The following is a 23,811-nucleotide window of genomic DNA, read 5'->3' as shown; positions in this document are numbered from 1 at the left end:
GAAGCTCTTATATATAGAGATTTTGATTCATTGAATTGATCTCTGGTTTTCATTTTTTTAATATGCCTCATTGACCATTTTTGTTTTATGTACTGTACATATATAGATGATCATATCGTGTTTCCGATCTTTACAACCATTTTTTCCACACTAAACTGTTATTTAAATAGGATGATTCATTGCATGATACTTCAACGAACGAAATATGCTACTAAGTCGCCGTTGACTCCAAAAATAACTCTAGCAAATATAGTGAAAGATTAGGCCTTTAATTAATCTCATTTAATTAGGAAAAATGGATGAAAACCCCTTTTTTTTTTATCGTTTTCATAATAAAGGAGGTTTAGAAACCAATACAAAAATAAAAACAGAGGAAAAATAATAGAAACAGAGACAAAACCAAGCCTAAAACCAGAGGAAGACTAACGGCCATCTACAAAAATAATTGGTAGAAATATTTGGTAAGAAAATAGAAGGAATTTTTTTTACCAAAACATTTGTAAGAAATAATTTCCAACGATTTTCCTAAAAATTATTTCTTACTGTTTTTTCCTACAAAAGTAATCAAAATAATAATGAAAAATTATTTAAATCAATTTTAGTTTTTTTTGTATTTTTTAGATCAAAAGTTAAAATAGAAATTAGATAATTATTTATTAATCAAAATACCAAAAATTCTTTATTTATCCACTTGCGATTTCTCTACGGTTTTCCCCCATGTAAGAATAGTTAAAAAGAAAATATACAACTAAGCCTGAATATGTTGTGTATGTATGCATACGTGAAGGTGAAAATGAAATTTGGACAAATGTGGCAGTCTTTGTTTGTTTATTGGAGGGTATGTTTGTGTTCACCCTTGTTCCTCTTTGTTTTCTTTACCATTGTATTTGAGCTTTTATCTCATTATGACAGTATACCTTTTTAACCTTGTTTACTCCTTTAATCATTACCAAATCCTTCTTCTTTATTTTTGTAGAAAAGTAAATATTGTATTCAATTACAAATATGTACCTGTACCAATACTATATAAGTCAATAACGTTATTAAAGATTTGATGGAGGACCAAAGTGTCATTCATCTTTTCTTTGCTGTTTTTACTTGTTTTAGCGTTTAGGGCTGACCAAATCTTTGGCTTCTGCTCTGCGCTTGCGTCTCCATCTCAGTAAATTCTTATTATATTGCAATAAATAATGTATTTATACCCGAAAAGTCTTTTTTTATTTTTTTATTTTGTAAAACATTTAAACGAGAAAGTCTAGTTGGTTGATTTGGAACTAGTTAGACATTGGATACCTTCCTTAATTTGACATAAAATACCTTTATTGCTTTATTTTATTCCTAAAATTGCATATGTTATATCCTAGGTTGTTTTACATATTTGTACTAATAGATGTGAAAGGCAAATTTTATATAATAAAAATCTTTATGTAAAGTGGTATTTAGTATATATTCTTCAAATGAAATAAGCTTCTTTGCAAGAAAATAATAGTCAAATACTATGTAGTTTTCAGCTTTTTGAACCTTCTACGACCGGATTTTCTTAATTCTATATAAATATAAGTTTCTATACTAATGACATAGAAAATTGAAATAATATGATGTTATATGATGTTAAACCTTCTACGATCGGATATTCTTAATCTCGGTTGCTTTATGCTTGTAATCTCCGTCATCTCCTAGCATGGTTGACCTTCTAACACGGTGGATCTCTCAACAAATGTTAAACAAAACCAAAATCGTTATTTAGTAAATTTTACGAGTTTTGTCTTCATGCTAAATTCTATCTCAAATGAATCAATCTTGCAAAACGAGGAGAGAGACGTTAGTGTTATTTTCATAAATCAATAAAAAAAAAATGTTTTGTTTGATCCCACCCATTTTCCCGGAAAATTATATTTGTAAATCGGAGTCAATACGATAATTATATAAGGTTGACCAATTTGATGCCGCACATGTCACTCTTTTTACAAAGTACAAACGCTAGTCGTCGAAAGAGTAAGTGGATATTTGAAAGAAAATAAATGAAATAAACATAAACATCTCAAGTATGATAGGAAAATATTTCGTAAGTATCTTCTTGTTATTTCATGGATTCAACTCTTTTTTCTTTTTTTCAAAGATGAATTCAACATATCTTTTTTTTTTTCTTTTTGAATTCAACATTTTCATAATGAAGTAGCTAGAGTTTCTAAACTAATAATATCAGTACTATAATAAAGAGTCGAACGGTTAAATATACCCACATGACAAAACAAAATTCTTTCTCTTTTACTTCATCTCCTTGTCAACATTTCATATCTTCTTCGTCAATGATTTGTTAGAAGTTCAAATTCAAATTGTTGAATCCATTTCATTGGTAAAGCATATGTATACATGCACATTGTAACATATGTGGAGGCCAAAGACAGCATGAGTGTTAAAACGAATTTTGGGTTTGCTATTTTTGGCGAAATTCCAAAGCCCAAAAAGACAACTAAATAGATGCTTAATGACTAGACTATATCTTTGATAGATGCTTAATGTTGATTTTTCAGCAAATTAATTATTATTTTTGACGTCAAGCTTATCAATTAGTTACTTTTATCATTTCATTCTATTTTGATTTTTGTTCTCTTTGGGTGACAGTCTTTCTTTTGTCTCTTCACTTGGATGGTAGTCTACGGCTATTGTTCGTTGAAAATGATACAAATTTATGCTATTTTTTTTATAATATATCCTGATTTTCTATGATAGAAAGTATGGTAACCTCATCAATATGTTTTAGAAAATTATGGAAATAAAGATTTTGGACAGAAAGAGTTTGGTTACTGCAGAATGGGTAAAAACGTATCTAACCAAAAGTTCTAACTAATAGGAAAACATTTCGAGTTATATAGTAGAGTATTGTTTCCAGAAGTAAGACTACTGATCAGGAAGGGTAATCCACATAACTATAAATTAAATAAAATTTGAGGTAAAAGACATGAATCTATATATGGTCAACCGCACCTTTACATAGACAACAGTACAAATTAATAAAACAGTTTTAAAAAAAAATTGTGGTTAGACTAGAGCAAAATAGAAAATATGTGAATAGTGATCAATATGTCCATGCAGTATCTTTGTTGTTCCAATAGCATTATCAGATGATTATCATTTATATCATTCAGTTTTCGTTAATTTAGTTTTTTTTTTGGTTACAGTCTCCTCACATTAATGAAAATATTCCTTATAACTATCATATAATGAAGTATTAATAAATATTTACAGCGTTTTTTTTCTCTTCTTTCTCATATTCTTTTTTAAAAAAAATCTTTATATGTTCTATGTATTGTAAAGGAAGGAAGAAGACTTTCAACTCATTGTCATGGAGTTGTTTCTTAGGATTGGTCTAGGCAGTAATAGATAAACATGCATCATGAAAAATATAATCAAAATTACTTAGGATACTTGGTAATATCCCAAGACCTCTTTGTATTTGTAAAGTTTTTTTTTCTTTTATAAAGTATTTAAAGTCTTGTTACGTCATGCAACTTATGTGCATTTTATATCTACGTGGAAACAAGCATGAGTATACGGTAGATAATTTCACAACGGCCCTGAAACAAGAAAGATTGAGAACGTTGAAGAAAGACATATGGAAGAACTAAAAAAAAAAGGTAAATACAAAAAACAACAAGAAGAACGAACAACAATGTCTCTTTTACCTCGAGAATATAACTATAATAAACATATACACCAAGACACGCATATGTATACATAATTTTTTTTTTCTGATAATGACAAGCATATGTCTATATTTAATTTAAATTGTAATGTATTTGAAGATTTACTATTTTCAAGTGCTTCGAAACCAATTTTTTTTTTTTTATCATCACAAAGAAAAAAAGTAACAAAAGGGACAAGAAATTGTAGTGTCTTGTTTTTTTTTAAGTGACATGGTTTATTATATTCATAATTTTTTTTATATATAGCTATAAAATGGGAGACTGAGAGAGGAAAAAAAAACGAAATTGAAGAGCATCGGATTTGCAGTTCTCTCACTCCTGGATTCTTTCCCTTGGACCTTTCCTCACTTCACCTCGATTCCCATTCACAAGTCACAACTCTTCTCTCTGTCTATAGACTAGATATAGATGTTCACATGCATATTTTATATCTATATTTTTATCTACAAATATATCCGTTAATTATACTCCCAATAAATTTATAAAAATATGAAACTAGCTATAATGTAATTGGTGTGAAGGCTTTAATGTAAGATATACACATTTTCGTACAACATATAATATCTACAGAGACTAAAACCAATATCTTGATGTTGTTAGACATTATTGTTATACGTTGTAAAATATTACCTTGACAGTGATCACGTAGTTGAATGCATTATTCATGTAAAATTATAACAAACTTTTTTATAAAAAACGTTTTGGGAAAAGGTCCAAACAAGACTTTCGATTGAATGGCAATGTTTTTTTTTTCTTTAATAATTGTATACTTTTTGGGTTTTTGTTTTTGGTTTTTAGTTTTGAATTGTTTGATTTGTTTCTGTAGATTTAATATTAAAATCTTAATATATGCTAATTTTCTAGTGAATTGTTTTATTAAAATTTTAACTATAATTTAAAAAATAATAAGCTTAGAATATAAATTGTTGTTTATTTTTAATCAAAAATAATGTTCATATATCTATCAATCATACCGCAAGACTTGGGATTTGAACTAGGATTTGCATCATCAGAGTCGTCTTGATTAGTTGTAAACTACTTATAAATCAAGGTAGTTCTCTTAATTAGTTGAAATTTAGGTTTTGATACGGTCTTACAATGTCTACGAACTATTCGTTAACAATTTTAAACTCCTTCAACAAGTTACATGAAATCAATCTTCTAAGGGTGTGTGAACATTCGGATTTAATTGTATTTACCTTGTATAGGTTAAGTCCTCGACTGTTAATTATGGACTGGCAAAAAAGAAAGCAGTAAGAAAAAAAGAAAAAAAAAAAAAAAGTCAACGAGAGAGGTTTGACTTACATTACCGTTCAGAAAGCAAAGCAAAGCGTGGAGGAGACAAAGAAAATAGTAGTCGTTCCAAATCCCTTTAACTTTTTACGTTACCCAATAATACCCACCAATATATATAGAATCACAAGTAGGTTTCATTTACACACGTATTCACATTTAGTAAAATATGATATTCATAATAATATTAGTTAAATTTACATACTATACCACAAGATTAATTACAATTTATCTTCATTAGGTTTGAAGTTTCAGGTCCTTGCCCACTTTCAGAAGACAATCACTGATCACCTCTGGATTATTCAGTTTAGTAATGAGTTGCTATTAACAAAAACAGAAAGAAAAAAAAAAAACTTGCATCTTTCTAATTTGTTTCTCTTCAATTAGTTGATTTTAGAGCTATCAATATATTCCACTACTTGGACGTAAACATTCTTCTCATCTCCATAAATAAATACTCTCAAAATAGCATTTTCCACTATTGGAAGGTATCAATTCGATTTATGTAGATTACTATTAGTATCCAATTCCTTTTCAATCAATAATTGGATGAAAATAGTTTTGTACCCGTACGTTAGGTAATTCCATTGGTCATACTAGGATAAAAAAGAAAGTTATATGTAAGATTAGTGAAGCAACGAAACAAATAGTTATATGTTCTACCAATAGCTTTTAAAACAAAAAGACAACAAGTAATGATATATACTAAGGTTTTAAAAAGAAACAAGAACCACCCAACCAACATTAAATTTTTATTCTTTTTACAGATTGAATAAAACATCACTCCTCCTCTCTCTCTGCTTCTCACTTACACACAATATACACACATATAAATATAGAGTTATATGTGCCCGTGTGATATCAACAGCTGTATCAATCTCTCTCTTTGAACACACACAAAGTTCTCTCTCTTTTTCTTGGTTCACCATGTCGTCGGAGAAACGTGTAGGCATGGTCGAGAAAAGTAACAACAAGAGACAAAGAGTGAACCAAGTTCCCGTGTTCAGCATCAACGACCACCACGACGTTCTTGTTGAAATCCTCCGGCGACTAGACGGTTCATCTCTCTGTTCAGCTGCATGTGTGTGCCGTCTTTGGTCAGCCGTGGCTCGAAACGACTCTATATGGGAAGAGCTCTGTTTCCGACAAGTGTCACCACGACCATCTTTGTCTCTTCGTTCCGTTGTGTCGGCTCTTGGTGGCTACCGATGTCTCTACTTCCTCTGTATCCGTCCCGTCCTGGCACGACTCCCTAAGCTTCTTTGGACACGAGACCAGCTTCAGCTCTCTCTGTCACTTTACTGTGTCCATTACTACGAGCGCCTCTACGTCGGCGCGTGGCTTGGAGACGCGCCACCTTCGTCGCTTATATTTCTTCGGAAGCCCGTTAACGTTGTCTGAACCGGAACCGGAACCGGAACCGGAACCGGAACCGTAACCGGAACGGCCCTCTTTTTGTTTCTCGACGATCAATAAATTATTAGTAATCTTGTATTCTTTTTAAAATTAATTTTTTATTCCGACTTTTATGGTTACGAAATTTCGATTTCTTCATTTCATTACAAGGTTTCATTAATAAACGTGATTTTTTTCCCACTCCTGTTTCTTTTTCTTCCCTAGTAGATACTGCCAACGCGTAGCTGTTTTGTCTCTTCTACTTTTTTTTTTCTTTTTTTTTATAATCTTGGCCTTCACTAATTTTCATTGATTATGCCATATGTGTTTTTTTTTGTCCTTTTGGTTTAGTGTGAAAATATATTAAAGAGCAAGTTATTGACTCTTGGGGAGGTGACACTTTTTAAAATGTAAAATTAAATGATGTTCTAATAAGAAAAAAATGTAATATGATGGGTTTTTTTTTTTAATCTTATGGCATTAGCCAAAGTGAATTTTATGGTGGAATTACATTATAGACTTTACAAGATTTGTGAAATGTAAATTTTATTTTAAATTTTAGTGGCATTGTAATTAATTGGTAAATTTTCACCCAAAAACAATTTTATGAACTAGCAACAATGATAAGTGGATTCAAAAACACAATTCTGTAATTTTGATGGGAATTTGTTTTTTATAGTAAAACATAATTTTTTATTTTAGCGGAAAACACAGCTTTACAGTTTTAAAAAAAAATTAAATAAAAAAATTGAATTTAAGTAGAATAATTTTAGTTTTAATGTGTTTAGTATTTTGCCATAAATTTTCAAGAATTATCAAATAATTATTGATTACACTATTTTGTTAAAAACAATGTTATATAGGTCTAAATGGGTTAAGAAAACTTAAATGAATTTTAAATGGGAAGGGTAAATGTGGTGTAAACTTAATTGGTTAAATGAGTTTAAATAAATGTGGTGAGTTTTAAATGACATGGGTATAAATGGGGGTGAATTAGCCCATATTAACATCTCTAGTAACCAACATTACCTCATTGACTAATTATCGAGTTATATCTACTGTAAGTCTTTTTTCCGCACCGAGATAATGCCAATTGCTTGGATCACCGTCAAGAGATGGAAAACTATCCCGAGGAAAGTGACCACCCAAAAATGTCGAGAAAAGAAGAGAAGATCTCAAAATCAACGGAGAGAAAAAGGTCATCTTAGGAAAAATTTGTTGTCTCACAAAAAACAGCAACGTCAACGGAAAATGGAAGCCACCTAAATGATCTCGCCTACGAACCAATTCACCAAAGGAACAACGTCGGTGAAAAAAAATATATTTTATTAATAGTTCTCGGATCGTTACATTATATACTTGCAATAATTTCCTAAAAAAACTTATTTATCTAAACTAACACCTGTTTGATTTTTTATTTTTTATTTGTATTGGTTACGATGGATTAAAAAATAATGTCATCTCTATGTTTTAAAATATCGTTCAGTTCAATTTTTTTTAAAAATATATATTTTTTTAATTGTATTGATTTCTACTAGGTACTGTTTCTCTTCGAAAGCAAGAAAAATAAAACAAAAATCAATGAAATAGATAGCTGATGGTGTGAATGAACTTGTTACTTGTCTTTTTCTTTTAGTTCCCATGTACATTGGACTCCATAGAGAAGAATATATCATATCCATATTAAAATCTCATGTAGCTTTCGTCTATATCATGATAGATTGAGAGAACCAATCATATATAGTCTTGAGAAGTTCTGACTTTTGATCCATTTGATGTTCCAATAAACCTTACCATCTCCTCTTCAAACACTAAAGTGTTTTAATAAATTACTAAAATTGAGGGATTGTAAATAGATTACAAAAATTGCTACCTAACCTAAATCAATCTAAAAGGAAAAGGAAAATTAAATTAAATCTCTTAATTTCGAACAGGCTAACTTAGTATTGGTTTAGATAAATTATTGCTAATTTTACATGAAAGGAATGCGTCTTAAATTAAGCAGTCTACTATCATGAAAACCGTGGTTGAAGACTTGAAGTAGTCTCTACCTGAATGTGAAGTCTGGTATTTTGTTCGTGTCATTGTGCACATAGTCGCATGTGTCAAAATTTTTGAAGGGTATGGCAACAGTAGAAAAACTTGTCGATACCTTCTTAGTAAAGGTCTCATATGGGTTATATAGACAAAAGATGATACTTTGATATGTTGATAACTCTTGGTCACTTGTGACTAAATCTTCAAGATCAAGGTATTGACCTAAATTACCAAAGCTGGAATAAATAACCAATGAACCATAAGTTTCTCCTCTATGAAAGATTTTTAAAGAGAGAAAAGAGGAAAAGCTTCGGCGTCAAGTTTTTTGTTTTTTTTCCTCCTCTCTAGTCAACAATTCTTATCTCTTTTTTTCTTTTCTTACAATAAAACAATACTTGTCCTCACATTTTGTCTTGTCTCACTCTCTCTCCCATTGATCTTCTTCCTCGGCTACATCTCCCGACGCCTCTCTCTCGTTCCGGTGAGTCCTCCTCTCTCTGCTCCGATCTGTATTTCTTCTCTTTCAGTTTCATGCTCTCTGAGGTAAAATTAATGATCTTTCTTAATCAAGTTATAAAACTTCAAAACTAGTTCTAAAGATCGATGCTTGAGAAATCAATTTTACTTACGATTTGTATTTCATATATATATATATAGCATCATCTAACTATCAACTTAATCAATTCCTTAAGATTCTTCTTTGACTAATTTACCGAGAGTTTGATAAATAATTAGGGTTTTCAATTTCTGGGTTAAAGTCAACTTCAGAGCTTGTTTCTGGGTTTAAGTCAAATTCAAAGCTTGGATTCATGTTGTGATGGTGATATTATGATTTATGAGGGTTTTCTCTGAATTTCAGATTTTGGTTTAATATTTGATGGGAACATCATCTGGTTCGAATCATCCTCACCAAATGTTACCACCACGTCAACAACAACGAAGTGGAGGAGGACTTGAAACAGCTCTTTCACTAGTCTCTTCAGATCAAGAGCCGCGTCGCGAGTCTCCAGCGGAGAGTGCGAGTTCTCAAGAAACATGGCCACTAGGAGACACTGTTGCTGGGAAGAAGTCAATGAGTCAAAAGACAGAGCCTGATTCTATGGAACAAACTGTGAATGTGATGCACCATGTTTCGAATGCGGACAAGGTATCGGTACGGGATATCGCTAGGGAAAGAGTTGAGTTAGTTGCAGAGAGAATGCATCGATTACCGGATGAGTTTCTTGACGAGTTAAAGAACGGTCTTAAGTCTATCCTTGAAGGGAATGTAGCGCAGAGTGTTGATGAGTTCATGTTCTTGCAGAAGGTTGTTCAGAGTAGAACTGATTTGAGCTCTGTAACACTTGTTAGAGCTCATCGGGTGCAGCTTGAGATACTTGTAGCGATAAATACCGGGATTCAGGCGTTTTTGCATCCGAATATTAGTCTGTCTCAGCCGTCTCTTATCGAGATTTTTGTATACAAGAGATGTAGAAACATAGCTTGCCAAAATCAACTACCTGCTGATGATTGCTACTGTGATATATGTACTAATAGGAAAGGGTTTTGTAACCTTTGTATGTGTACGATCTGTAACAAGTTTGATTTTTCGGTTAATACTTGCCGCTGGATCGGATGTGACTTGTGTTCCCACTGGACTCATACGGATTGTGCTATTCGGGATGGACAGATCACCACTGGATCCTCTGCTAAGAATAATACTTCAGGTCCAGGAGAGATAGTGTTTAAGTGTCGGGCTTGTAACCGAACGTCTGAGCTGTTGGGATGGGTTAAAGATGTGTTTCAGCACTGTGCACCGAACTGGGATCGAGAATCTTTGATGAAGGAACTTGATTTTGTTAGTAGGATTTTCCGCGGAAGCGAAGATCAACGAGGTAGGAAACTGTTTTGGAAGTGTGAGGAGCTTATTGACAAGATTAAAGGTGGTTTGGCTGAAGCAACTGCTGCCAAATTGATATTAATGTTTTTCCAAGGTAACTTCTTTTTTATGAACCAACATTACTATTTGTCTGCAGAGTCTTAACCCTTTTTTGTTACTGTTTTACCAAAGAGATCGAATCAGACTCTGCGAAGAGCTTTGAAAATGGAGAAGGTGGACGTTTGATGGCACCTCAGGATGCATGCAACCGAATTGCTGAAGTTGTACAAGAGACTTTGAGGAAAATGGAGATAGTGGCTGAGGAGAAGATGAGAATGTTCAAGAAGGCACGCATGGCTCTTGAGACATGCGATAGAGAGCTCGAAGACAAAGCCAAGGAAGTTTCAGAACTGAAAGCAGAGAGGCAGAAGAAGAAACTTCAGATAGATGAGCTAGAGAGAATCGTGAGGCTGAAGCAAGCGGAGGCAGACATGTTCCAGCTTAAAGCAAATGAAGCAAAGCGGGAGGCTGATAGGTTGCAGAGGATTGTACTAGCGAAAATGGATAAGTCTGAGGAGGAATACGCAAGTAACTATCTGAAACAGAGGCTGAGTGAGGCCGAGGCAGAGAAGCAGTATCTGTTTGAGAAGATTAAGCTGCAGGAAAACTCAAGGGTGGCATCACAAAGCAGTGGTGGGGGAGGAGACCCGTCACAGGTGATGATGTACTCAAAGATCCGCGATCTGCTTCAAGGATACAATCTCTCTCCCAAGGTTGATCCTCAATTAAACGAGCGTAATCCTTTCAGATCCAATCCCTAATGCTTCTTCCTCCCTTATATATATATGTAGTTTTCATATCCTAAATTTCATCACTGTGTTTTGTAAAACGAGTGTTTGTTGCCGTGTAGGATCTATCTATATTACTGATGTTTTGTAATTTGTGTGTTCTCACTTTGTTGATATGACGTTGTTTATCTATGTTATGGTTTCTTGGTTGGTTGATTCAGTGATTTAGGAAACGTAGAAAGAGTTGATTGTGCAAACAACAGTCTTAATTAATCTTTGTCATGATACTTGAGCCTTTCGTTTTTAAGTCTTCTCTATAACTCGACATGGCTTTGAGCTATCTAACACTTATTGGAGGACTTTCTGATAAGAACTTAAAGAAGAACTTCGTGTTAGCTTATAACTGTCAATGCAGTAAGATACAAATGACTACACAACACAAAATTCCATTGTCTCCGATAGACTTTTGGAAGGGGGCTGTGGAAAATTGAAAACTAACGCGGTTAATGTGCGATGTCGCAGCCTTGAAGGTGTAAATGCAGATGATGTGCAGTAGAGCTTACTCTATCCCAATCTCAAATGGTCGAAAAAAAAATCATGTCGCCAACTTTATATGTACACGATGTACCACGGATTTTTGTCGATGAAGGTACTGTTTTGAGAAACAGTCTTGTACCCACTTCAAACTAAAACTTCGAAGATTTTTCAAACCGCCTCATTCTTGTGAATGAAGTAGAATGACTTGCAATTATGGATCATTCTCAACTTCTTTGTATATATATATCATAAAATTGCAACATTGTTAGGAAAAACCATCACCATTAATGTTTCCATTGTCGGTTGTTTTTACCGGAATATGTGTGTTCTTGATAACCCATATATATGCAGCCTTGTTTCTACTACACTCCATGTACATAATGTCGAGATCATAATCCAATGGCTTACTTAACCATTTTTGTATTGTAACTCTTTTGATCCATTTCAGCACAAACTGTCTCCCCAGGAAGTAAATGTTGAAACAAAATCAGTCAGACAAGTAAAAAGTATACAAGTCCCTAAATAATTTTGCAGATGCATTTTCCTCTACGATCCATGCTCGAGTTTATTCCATGCAACAAATTGATGTATTTTTTTCTCAATAAATTAATTTTATTACACTTATCTTGACTTTTAAAATAACTATCTATAAGTGATTGTTCATATTTTGTCTGAGCTTTGTTCACATATTCTCGGTGTCAGGAACCATCATTCATCTTTGTATTGACACAGAGAAACCAAAAGTTTTCACATTCCCGCTTGGGTTTTGAACTCGGGGAACACCTTTCATTTTATTTTTTCTTAAATCATAAATGGCTCACTCATTGAATCTTACTTTTACCCTTTATTTTAGTAGATTTAATATGAACTTTTTACACTGTATGCAATATAGATGATGATGATTGATGACAACTAAGGGTATCTCCATCAGTGAGATACCTTCTTGGTTTCTCAAAAAAGAAAAATATTAGTATTTTAATATATATTAGTTATATAATTAAATTTTTACAATAAAATAATATTTGACCAATAGATGATATACAAGTGTTCTTATGGGTTTCTCAGAGTTTCTCACTTGAGAGACTAATTCTACTCTCTCTCATACTTTTTGATTATATTTTATTTTTATATTGAACAGTTTCTCAATGAAAAACCATTGATGGAGATGGTGTAAGATATGCATTACTTAAAAAAAAAGGTTGATGATGATATCTCAGAAATATTCTGCATTTCTATCACCAAAGAAGATCTGTAGTTGGAGATGATGAGAGTTTAGCCATGATGAGAAAAATGGGAAAAGAATTAGCATTAGATTTTCTATATATATAGTTTACAAGTCCCATGTACATACATACACACATTTACATACATGGTACATGGGACGTCACTCATTGTATGAAGTTTTAAAAAACGACAAATAGACAGATTTAGAGAATCATTTATATATGTTTTTAAAACACATTACCCCTCTACATTTTTATTTTTGTTAAACGTGAGATATCTCCACCATATTATAATGGAAAGGGTTGTCAAAAAGAATAATGATACAAAAAAGAACGGCAAAGGGGGGTTGGGTTGTGGGGTCATAGTGACACAACATTCACTTACAAAAGAGAGTAAATTTTATTTTTATTATTTTAACTGCTTTGCAAGATTTAGTTAACACCTTTTTAGTTTGGAATCTGGATTTTCTTATTAACTTTTTTTTAATTATATGTAAAATTCTGAACCAAAACTCGTACATCTCAACGTATCAAATTAGTATGACTTATGACACAATCTTTTGGATGGATCCTAGGCTCAATCACTATATCATAAGCTTTTGGTTATCAAAAGTATTTTAGCTTCAGATTTATTATTGTACTATAAGAACTATCACAAGTTATTTGAAGTTCAAGATACAATCCATGGCAGTTTAAATTTGACCATTTGTTTTATAGATTTTTTGCTTTTTTTTCCTTTGAAACGATCCAAATGTTTCCAAAACTATGGATAAAATAGGTATGTTCGATGATTAAAATGGTATAGTAAAATTAGAAAGAAAACAAAAACTGACATTTTATCATAAGAAATAAGTTTCTGTTTTCGTTATTTTCTACAAAATCAAATTACTTCGTAATTTCCACAGTCGTGTGGCATGAAATCACATCATTTGAATTCAGCATTGTAGTCTTCGTTCTCTACCCGGTCAACATTCTTTGACTTTGATTTTCTTTGGTGTTCCTTCTTGTCTTCCTATATCTACTAAAAGCCAATTAGTTTTCTTTTCCGTGTATTTATATATAATTTTCTAAATGCATTATATTAAAACTGAATTATTTGATTAGAAGTTTACGACAAAAAAGAACATTTACTCAAATAATTGGTGGCTTTGTGTTGTTAATATTTATGCAAATTTTGTTTTTGGTGACAAAAAAAAGCTAATTAAATTACTCTGTACTATAAACTTAAGTTATGGTAAACCAGTGGCTCTGGTTTGATTATGTTTAGGGTAAAAAAATCAATTATTCTCGTATGTTTTAGGAATTAATTTGCACTTACAATTTGACAATTTTATAGACGATTTTAGTGATTAAAAAAACCTGAATTTATATGCATTTCGGGAATGTTTCGGTTTTGACCTAGAATTTTCCGATTAACAAAAAAAAATCTTTTTAATACTTTAATCTTAAACTAAGATTAGAGATAGTGAAAGTTGAAAACTAGATTGAGACAAATAATGAATCGGGGACATGTATCTAATATAATTGGAGGCTCAATAAATCATCAAATGATGTGGTGGTGGGAGCGACATGTTTGAGTGGTATAATCGTAAATCACACGCCGGTTTAAGATTCTGTTTCTTTTTTTTTTTTCTCTGTGATAAGAGTGAGACTTCTGTTTTGTCTTTCGAGCCATTCCCATGTGCCTTGTCTCCGACAACTTTCTCTCTTCCCTTCTCTCTTCCTCTGGTTCACATGGAACTTCAATAACATTCACTACTTTAAGGTTTCTCATCTCCGAAAAAGTCAGGTGGGTACTACTAAATTTGGATTTTCGTTCACTTAGAACAGTTCTGTTTGATCTTTGATTCCTCAAGTTATAACTTTTGTTTTTCTTTTATATCTTATGACATGATAATATTAGGTCTTAAATCATCCTCTTCTTTTGATCCTGTTGGAAAATTCTTTGATTTGGTGGTTATGTTGCTTAGATAACCTAAAAAGGTATGAATTTGTAGCTTTGTTGGATTCTTAATCTCTGTTTTTATCAATAGATTTGATTAATATATGTCTAATTATGTGGTTATTTGCATTAGAATTGTGTTATGTATAGACGAATATAACTTGAGGTTATGTTGATCTAAGTTACAAAAATAATTCAGGGTAATTTAGAGCTTCTCTAGGATGGTTTAAGATGAGTCTTTAAGTCTGATTTTTTTATACTTGCAGTTATTGTGCAGATCATTGAAGTGACTAGAAATGTACAAGCAGCCTAGACAAGAGCTTGAGGCTTATTATTTTGAGCCTAACTCTGTTGAGAAGCTTAGGTACTTACCGGTTAACAACTCTCGTAAACGGTTTTGTACGCTCGAGCCATTTCCTGACTCTCCTCCTTATAATGCTCTATCTACTGCTACATATGATGATACATGTGGCTCTTGTGTAACGGATGAGTTGAATGACTTCAAACACAAGATTAGGGAAATCGAAACGGTGATGATGGGGCCGGACTCGTTGGACTTACTTGTCGATTGCACGGACTCATTTGATTCCACGGCGAGTCAAGAGATTAATGGTTGGAGATCAACTCTAGAGGCTATCTCGAGGCGGGATTTAAGAGCTGATCTTGTTTCATGTGCCAAAGCTATGTCGGAAAATGATCTTATGATGGCTCATTCAATGATGGAGAAGTTGCGGCAGATGGTTTCGGTTTCTGGTGAGCCTATTCAACGGTTGGGAGCTTACTTATTGGAAGGTCTAGTGGCGCAGCTAGCTTCGTCGGGCAGTTCTATATACAAAGCACTTAATAGGTGTCCTGAACCGGCTAGCACAGAGCTTCTCTCTTACATGCACATTCTCTATGAGGTTTGTCCTTACTTCAAGTTTGGATACATGTCAGCAAATGGTGCTATTGCTGAGGCAATGAAGGAAGAAAACAGAGTTCACATTATTGATTTCCAAATCGGTCAAGGGAGTCAATGGGTCACTCTTATCCAGGCTTTTGCAGCTAGGCCTGGTGGGCCTCCGCGGATTCGGATAACGGGTATCGATGATATGACTTCAGCGTATGCTCGTGGAGGTGGCCTAAGCATTGTTGGAAATAGACTCGCTAAGCTTGCTAAGCAGTTCAACGTTCCATTCGAGTTTAACTCGGTATCGGTGTCAGTTTCCGAGGTTAAACCTAAAAACCTCGGGGTTCGACCTGGGGAAGCTCTAGCCGTAAACTTTGCCTTTGTGCTTCATCATATGCCAGACGAAAGCGTGAGCACCGAGAATCACCGGTATAGTTTTTATTATTAAAATTTGTTTACACGTAGGATGAGTCTTTTGTTTAGTCCTTTGACTAAGTTGAATATAATTTGCAGCGACCGGTTATTGAGAATGGTGAAGAGCTTATCTCCCAAGGTGGTGACTCTTGTGGAACAAGAGTCAAACACAAACACAGCCGCTTTCTTCCCGAGGTTCATGGAGACAATGAACTACTATGCCGCGATGTTTGAGTCAATTGATGTGACTCTACCAAGAGATCACAAACAGAGGATTAATGTGGAGCAACATTGTCTAGCAAGAGATGTCGTGAACATCATCGCATGTGAAGGAGCTGATCGGGTGGAGCGACACGAGCTCCTAGGAAAATGGAGGTCACGGTTTGGGATGGCGGGTTTCACTCCTTACCCGTTGAGTCCCTTGGTGAATTCAACCATTAAAAGTCTGCTTAGGAACTACTCAGACAAGTACAGGCTAGAAGAAAGAGATGGAGCTTTGTATCTTGGTTGGATGCATCGAGATTTGGTTGCCTCGTGTGCTTGGAAATGAGACAGTGACATTTCTCTAGTGTGATGGCAATTAATGTGTTTCTACTTGTATGCAATTTAGTCGCTCATTTGAATCTTCAAAACATTTGAAGAATCTTATGTTTACTACTAGAGACCAAGAGTGTGCACAATTGCTCAAATGTCAAAGTCAACTCTTTCCTCAATCAAAATTTAAGTATGTAGTTCACACGAATGGATCTTTGTAATAATGTAATATATGAAATCAATCTAGTTTCAATAAAATTACAAAATAGTCTTTTCATACTTTTGTGACATCGCAGCGACTTCAATAATTTTGAGAGAGAACACGTGTAAATGTCTCTTTCGCAGTGTGTCTGAATTTAATTTGACACCTACTTTTAATCTTTTATATATCATCATTAATAATAATCTTCGACATATATTGATTAGAGGGAGTGAAACCAATAACCCTACGCGACTAAAGAAAAGCATATATGAACACAACAATGGTTTCTTATGAGAAATATTAAATTCTTATAAGAAAAGGACTACGTATTGAACTATACATACGAACTAGACCTAAAATTTCTTCATTAACATAATCAAAAATATAAAATATATTCTTAGAATATAATTTAAATTTTGTAAAAATGTTGTTTGTTGAATATAATTTTACATTCAATTCAAAAAGAAAAAGAAAAAGAAAAAATCTTCAAAATTTTTATTTTTTAATTTTCTTATAATTGAATCCTTACCAATTATGTAATTTTGGTTACTCATTGCGATCATTCCATATTGGTCGATCTCTAATTCTTGATCTCATTTGGTCTTCTACCACCTACGAAAAACTCATAAATGTTAATTTTGACCCTTATAGAATATAGCGTGATCTATGTATGCAACAACATTTAGGTAATCTCATGATAACATTAAGTTTGACGCGGCTGTAGATTGATGCCGGAAAATCAATCCCAATAATTTCTCTCACGCTTTGGCTTGCTTGGGACTTGGGAGTCAAAGTATAAAGTTTTGTCAGTGTGTTTTGCGCCTCAGTTCTAAACCAAACTTACAATTAGTCAAACTGTTGCACGTTTTTTTGTTACGCTTGTCTAGTAAATCAGAACAATAACTGTCTCCTCGGGGATATCTCCCCAACTTTTCCGATTCTTCACAAAAAGTAAGCTTGAATGAGGAGAATAGACGAGTACGAAGACTATGTAGTATGTCACGAAGATATAAGAGCACCAACCATGCATATCAATATTTTATTTTGTAACCACATGATTTAAGATACTTATTTCCAAAAATTAATATTAATTTCTTTTTTTTTGATAAAAGGCTTATATAAATAAATTTCTATATAATTAAATATTTACTTTTTGAAATGTATTTCATCAACATATCAGATTTATTGGAGTATATATATGTATGCTATAAAACTTTTAATCATGATTATAAGATTATTATGTTGTTCTAATTTAATCTAATTTTGATAAACCTTTCTCGTATTTTAATTTATCATGTTAATAAAATTATATAAAATGATTAGATCCTTAAGATTCTACTCAAGACTCGTTAGATGTTTTTTTCATTGTAGTAGTTAACCTCTAGACATTGAGTTTCAATTAGGAGCTATTTGTTTGTAACATCCCTAACGAATTTTTTTAAGTGTACCCCAAGCCAATGGAAACAACCATCAGTCCAATATAGAACTCTCTCTCAATTTACAGTTGCCTTCTAATCTCTCCAACCTATTTTTATATAGTTATGACTCCTAACGTAACCAGAAAAAGAGCTTGCAACAGACCACACATATACTCCACAGATCTCACAATCGATATTTAGGCCTCATTACGTCTGGAAATAGTCTTTTTTTTTTTTCTTCTAAAAATGAAATCCAAAAATATCGTTTAAACAAGCTGAAAAGTGAATGGTGGAGAAGAAAGTGGAACTTTCAAATCTCTCTCCTCCTAGATACTATATAATGGTAGCAAAACATAGAAACAAAACATAAAAAATAAAAAATACTGTAAAATAAATAGATAGTCATAACTAGTGTATTACAAAAAAAAAATAAAGTAAATAAAAGTAATCACTAGCTAGTGACTAAACTAAATCCCAATTATGGGTCGTGTACATTTTGGTGTATCAGCATTCTTTGTTTTTTGTTTGTTAGGTTTATCAGCTAATGCAAAGATCTTCAATATTAATTCTCCTCCAGGTTCTGATATCACTAACGTCAGTTCTAAAACCTAACAACAATCTCGTTTATCTATACATTTTCTTCTTGTTCTCCAAGTAATTTTTAATATCTTTACGATGTAGGCATTGTTGAAAGCATTCAATGAGGCATGCCAATTCCCGACAAAGAGCACCGTTATGATCCCAAAAGGTGAATACAAGCTTGGGGAGATCGTGATGATGGGTCCATGCAAAGCTCCTATAAGGATTGCTCTTCTAGGTACCGTGAAAGCTGACGGTAACGCTAATGGAAAGGAGAAATGGGTCGCTTTCCGCAACATTAATGGGTTTAAGTTGAACGGAGGTGGTGTTTTCGACGGTGAAGGAAACGCAGCTTGGAGGGTCAACAACTGCCACAAGACTTTCAACTGCAAGAAGCTCCCCATCGTAAGAAACCCTCTCATATTTTATAAGATAACTCCGCGATTAACTGTTTTTGTTGATGTTTTGGTGGCATTCTTGAACAGAGCATTAGGTTTGATTTCGTCACCGACGCGAAAATTAGAGGCATTACCTCCTTAGATGCAAAGCACTTCCACATTAACGTCATTGGAGCAAAGAACGTGACATTCGAAGACGTCAAGATCATTGCCCCTGCAGAGAGTCCCAACACCGATGGTATCCACGTTGGAAGAAGTGACGGAATCAAGATCATCAATTCATTTATCTCCACAGGAGATGACTGTGTCTCTGTTGGAGATGGGATGAAGAACCTTCTTGTCGAAAGAGTTACATGCGGTCCGGGACATGGAATCAGTATTGGAAGTCTTGGAAGGTACAGCCACGAGGAAAACGTTAGTGGCATCAAGATCATCAACTGCACTCTCCAAGAGACTGACAATGGTCTAAGGATCAAGACATGGCCTTCTGCTGCTTGTACCACAACCGCCTCCGATATCCATTTCGAGAACATCCTCCTCAAGAACGTCAGCAACCCCATCCTCATCGACCAAGAGTACTGCCCATGGAACCAATGCAACAAGCAGGTACGTACAAAACATGCATTATAGTGGTCATCATTTTTCTTTGTGATAAATTTGCATGTTTTCTTGTAGTATATATATGGAAAGTGCATGAGCACTACAATTGGTTATGATTCCAAGAAGTTTGATGTTCTGTTTTTTTTTTTTTTCGTAGAAACCATCAACGATCAAGTTGGCCAACATTAGCTTCAAGAAGATCAGAGGAACATCAGGAAACAAAGACGCAGTGAAGCTTTTGTGTAGCAAGGGATATCCATGTCAGAACGTTGAGGTTGGTGACGTGAACATCCAGTATACCGGAGCAGATGGTCCAGCGACTTTCCAATGCTCTAACGTATCACCAAAGCTTGTGGGAACTCAGATTCCAAAAGCGTGTAGCAGCCCGGTGACAAAGCCACCAAAGTAGAATGTGTATATATTATAAACTCAATACACAATCTAAATGTACACCCTTAGTGTATGCTGTATGCTTCAATTGATATCTTTGTGAAATGACCTATTTTTTTGAGCTTTTGGTATATTGTAAGAAATGAACCATTCTTGAAAAAAAAAAACATCTAACTAATTTAATAACTTGTGACTAATTCCAAACTGCATTCAATATAGTTGAACAAAGATATTTGTAACGAAATCATTGGCGAAATGGTGGCATCCTTTAGGTCCATTATATTAGAAACCTGGTGAGTAGGCTATTCGACCGCTACAAGGTTATTAAAAAAAAAAAAACACAACTACATATTACAAATCCTGGTCGATGTTTTTTAATCCATACCCAATCAAAACTCTATTTTTAAGTAAATTTTTGATAAATTTTGTATTCAGCGATTATTATTGTAAATTTATACTTACATTTGATAAATGTTCATCTTTCACTCTCACCTGCTTTCGATCTATTAGTTTTTCTACTTCCAAACAAGTTAACTCTACGTAGAATCTGGAGTAGCCTATTTGCATATTTTCTCTGTGAAGTAAAGCTTACAGAGCCAATACAAGCCGTTGTGACTTGGCCAAAGGTGTTTTTGTTTCTACTCGCTGATCTTTTTCCAAGGCAATTTGGCTTCTTTAGGTTGTCGTGGGAGTGAAGGCTCTTCTTTAAAGAAACTAGTTGCTCTTCGAGGTTATGGATTCTGAAGCTCGTTGACTCAAACTCATCCAATGTTGCATCTTTCTGCATCAAGAAGCATAACGGTCTGTTTCTTGGCCCCGTTTCATCATCAGTGCAAGGGCTTTGTTGGGAAGTTAAGGGTCTTGAGCTTGGGACAACACTACCAGAGAAGTCTGCAGAGTTTGTGAATCTGAATGAGTCCGAACAGTCTTTAAAAGCTTGGTGTGTGTTCAGCTGTTGGATAAAGAGAGCTTGGACAACCAAACGTAATGGCATTTTCTCGTTTTTAACGAGTTCGAGGGACGCTTCTTGTGATAGCTTTTGGCAGTTTAGGTAACTGCAGATTGATCCTTTTTCTTCTTGAGATATATTTGTATGTACCTAAAGCAGAGCCACACAGGCATTAGGTTTAATTTATACATAATGGAAGAAGGAAAAAGTGAAGGCGCATACCTGAAGAAATGCGTTTACTGCAAGGTAAAGTTGGTCATGACTCTCTCTGAATGACATTGGGACTGTCTCAATCAGCTCAATGAACCTTGTAGTTTTCATCTCTTGATCATACGGTAAACGAGAGAGAAAAATATCCCACAGTTTTCCAACTCTCACGTTGCTTGAGGAGGAAGTAAGATGGCGTTCCGATTCTGTTGATACATATACTGAAAACAGGCTTTCCATTGTAAGCAACTCCTGACTGAAAGCAACTTGCCTGTTCCCGGCTTTCGGGTATATAAAGTTTTCGGGTTGGGCAGTGTGAAGAAGAGATACAATCTGATCTTGCAGCTTTAACACAGTGTCATGCTTCAAATTGTGTGCAAGACACGCAAAATAAAACCCAACTGGAACAAACCTATATGCCTTGTCTCTTGTAAGAAGCAGATCTAGAGCTCTTTGCAGAATATCAGTATTAGTTTGACCTTCAGGTATTACAGATTTACTGGCGTAAAGGGCGACCAATGGACTTACATATCTTTCTTTCATACCTTGTCTTCTAAGCGACCCAATAATCTTTTTGAAGAATTCGAATGGAAGATCCGTGAGGTCTTTGATCCAAGTATCTTGGTTTATTATTCTCTCTATGTTTGTATATTCCCATGGTTGATTCACCATACCTTCAAGCATGATGACTGGCTTTTCTCTTCGTCTTTCGGGATCGAGAATCTCCATACAAGCCGTGAAAGCCAGAGACTCAATGCACCGGCTCACGATGAGTAGATCTTCAGACCAAGGCACTAGATCCTGACATTTCTTCAGAACAACTAACGTGTCATCCCAGTTTTGCAAGACAACTTGGTTTAGATAAAGGTCAAATCTCTCGCAGAGGTTACCCGTCGAATGTTGCTCTGTCATTTCAAGAAATTGAGCTGCACATCGTAGTCCAGCGATGTTGAAAGGATGTATTAAAGTTGGACAGCCATAAATGAAAAGCATAATCTTCTCAAAGGTCTCTGCTCCACCAGGAAACTCTTGTGGTATCTCGATCTCCGATAGCTGATCCTCTCTTTCCTTAAAATATCCGCTCTTTGCACACAAGAGACTCTACAAAAGATAAACAAAAAAAGTAAGGCATTATATTAACAAAAACCACTAAGCTACATGTATTGGTTGAAAACAGAATTTCTTGAGAGAGAGATTTGATTATCATTATTACCTTGTGAAGGTTAAAACTCTTGTTGCAAACTCGAACATGTACTGACGCGGGTAGACCGGTCTCTTTACTCCTGTGACACACACACACACAGTTACATTACATAAGTCTACAACATGAATAATTCAGATTTGTTATATGACATCACGAAGATAGTCTTGAGATTCATACCAAGAAAGAACTTTGATTTTCAAAAGGGTACTGATATTTGGAGAAGAAATCGGGCTGGAGGCGACGGACGAACAATCCTTGAGGCTGAAAGTTTCCATTATTGAGTATATAAATTGTGAAAACTAAGTAGATAAAGTATATCAAAACCAATATGGTATGATGAAACTGGAGACATTTGGTCGTTCATTTATTCTTCTTCACTATTATATTTTTGAAGAAGAAAGTTGCGTGTTTTGGGGATTGAAGAGGAAGAAAAAGGGTTCTAGGATCCACGAAACAAGAGGACGCTAAGGAAGATTTGAGAAAAAGAAAGTTTCTTTTGGTTTTCGTTTTTATCAAACATTAAACTATAATATGGCTACTTGCATGCAGGCACACACACATATATGCGTAGTAGATGTTGGGTCAAAGTCAGATGCGCACGAGTGTTGAGCTCAAAAAGAAGATCTCAAAATTCAAGGCAAGAAGTTGAAGACGACGTTCCTCGAGTGTTGAGAAGAGTTGAAAAATCTTGTATTATAACATTTTTTCTTCGCTTTTTTCAACAACATTTTTGTTTTTTACTCCAACACTTTCTTTCTTTTTCATGCATTAACTGTAACAAGACTCTAAATAGTTCTAACCAGACATTTTGGTGACGCTTATTTATGATGTTACGATCTGGTCTTCGAGTTATGTAATATACGTTAATTAATAGTGATTTGAGTATTTCTACGAATATAAATATATATTTTTGCAACCATCGTACATTACGAGAAAATCAAGAGAGGAAATCGAAGTACTGTATTGCTTACTTAGGAAGAATTCGCTCATAGAAAACAGGGAAAAGGAGGCTAAAGTAGGAAATTATTAGAGAATTACTTATATTGACACACATGTAACATAGATTTAAATGGATTTACTAGACTAACATAGATTTGTCGACAAAAAAAAAAAAGGCTAACATAGATTTTTTGGTAAAAATGACAGCAATATTTTTAGTATTCTATGCTATCTTTAAGTTATTTAAAGTGTACTCTATTAAACCACATAGATAAAGAAATGCCAACAAAAACAATATGAAACATTAC

The 23,811-nt window shown here is 34.0% G+C and overlaps 5 protein-coding genes across 9 annotated transcripts; 4 read left to right on the top strand and 1 right to left on the bottom strand.

Annotated features, from left to right (window-relative positions):
- Positions 1 to 5,739: 5,739 nt before the first annotated feature.
- On the top strand, positions 5,740 to 6,860 carry SLY2 (F-box family protein). Its single transcript, NM_124191.4, has one exon. The coding sequence runs from the start codon at positions 5,928 to 5,930 to the stop codon at positions 6,399 to 6,401; it is 474 nt and encodes a 157-aa protein (NP_199628.1). The 5' UTR covers positions 5,740 to 5,927; the 3' UTR covers positions 6,402 to 6,860.
- Positions 6,861 to 8,699: 1,839 nt separating this feature from the next.
- OBE2 (potyvirus VPg interacting protein (DUF1423)) lies at positions 8,700 to 11,363 on the top strand. Of its 2 annotated transcripts, none has more exons than NM_124190.4 (3): positions 8,700 to 8,913; positions 9,292 to 10,405; positions 10,483 to 11,363. In NM_124190.4, the coding sequence occupies exons 2-3, from the start codon at positions 9,310 to 9,312 to the stop codon at positions 11,109 to 11,111; spliced, it is 1,725 nt and encodes a 574-aa protein (NP_199627.1). In that variant the 5' UTR covers positions 8,700 to 8,913; positions 9,292 to 9,309; the 3' UTR covers positions 11,112 to 11,363. The 2 variants fall into 2 exon arrangements, with proteins under 2 accessions (NP_199627.1, NP_001032031.1); NM_001036954.1 differs by having other exon boundaries at positions 8,814 to 8,975; positions 10,483 to 11,297.
- Positions 11,364 to 14,341: 2,978 nt separating this feature from the next.
- PAT1 (GRAS family transcription factor) lies at positions 14,342 to 16,892 on the top strand. 4 transcript variants are annotated; one of them, NM_001344761.1, is made up of 4 exons: positions 14,342 to 14,627; positions 14,742 to 14,821; positions 15,058 to 16,098; positions 16,183 to 16,892. In NM_001344761.1, the coding sequence occupies exons 3-4, from the start codon at positions 15,077 to 15,079 to the stop codon at positions 16,631 to 16,633; spliced, it is 1,473 nt and encodes a 490-aa protein (NP_001332482.1). In that variant the 5' UTR covers positions 14,342 to 14,627; positions 14,742 to 14,821; positions 15,058 to 15,076; the 3' UTR covers positions 16,634 to 16,892. The 4 variants fall into 4 exon arrangements, with proteins under 4 accessions (NP_001332482.1, NP_974903.1, NP_199626.1 ...); NM_203174.3 differs by having other exon boundaries at positions 15,047 to 16,098; NM_124189.6 differs by lacking the exon at positions 14,742 to 14,821 and having other exon boundaries at positions 15,047 to 16,098.
- A 1,709-nt stretch (positions 16,893 to 18,601) lies between these two features.
- AT5G48140 (Pectin lyase-like superfamily protein) lies at positions 18,602 to 20,464 on the top strand. Its single transcript, NM_124188.4, has 4 exons — positions 18,602 to 18,831; positions 18,919 to 19,221; positions 19,302 to 19,820; positions 19,972 to 20,464. Exons 1-4 carry the CDS (start codon positions 18,718 to 18,720, stop codon positions 20,221 to 20,223), a joined length of 1,188 nt encoding a protein of 395 aa, NP_199625.1. The 5' UTR covers positions 18,602 to 18,717; the 3' UTR covers positions 20,224 to 20,464.
- Positions 20,465 to 20,616: 152 nt separating this feature from the next.
- AT5G48130 (Phototropic-responsive NPH3 family protein) lies at positions 20,617 to 23,028 on the bottom strand. The gene is made up of 4 exons (NM_124187.2): positions 22,742 to 23,028; positions 22,574 to 22,643; positions 21,376 to 22,461; positions 20,617 to 21,303 (listed from the first exon to the last, which is right to left on the bottom strand). The coding sequence occupies exons 1-4, from the start codon at positions 22,837 to 22,839 to the stop codon at positions 20,680 to 20,682; spliced, it is 1,878 nt and encodes a 625-aa protein (NP_199624.1). The 5' UTR covers positions 22,840 to 23,028; the 3' UTR covers positions 20,617 to 20,679.
- Between the last annotated feature and the right edge of the window lie 783 nt (positions 23,029 to 23,811).

This window comes from Arabidopsis thaliana, chromosome 5 (assembly GCF_000001735.4).
Source record: "Arabidopsis thaliana chromosome 5, partial sequence".
In the NCBI taxonomy this organism is placed as follows: Eukaryota; Viridiplantae; Streptophyta; class Magnoliopsida; order Brassicales; family Brassicaceae; genus Arabidopsis; species Arabidopsis thaliana.
This window is presented reverse-complemented; position numbering and strand designations above follow the sequence as displayed.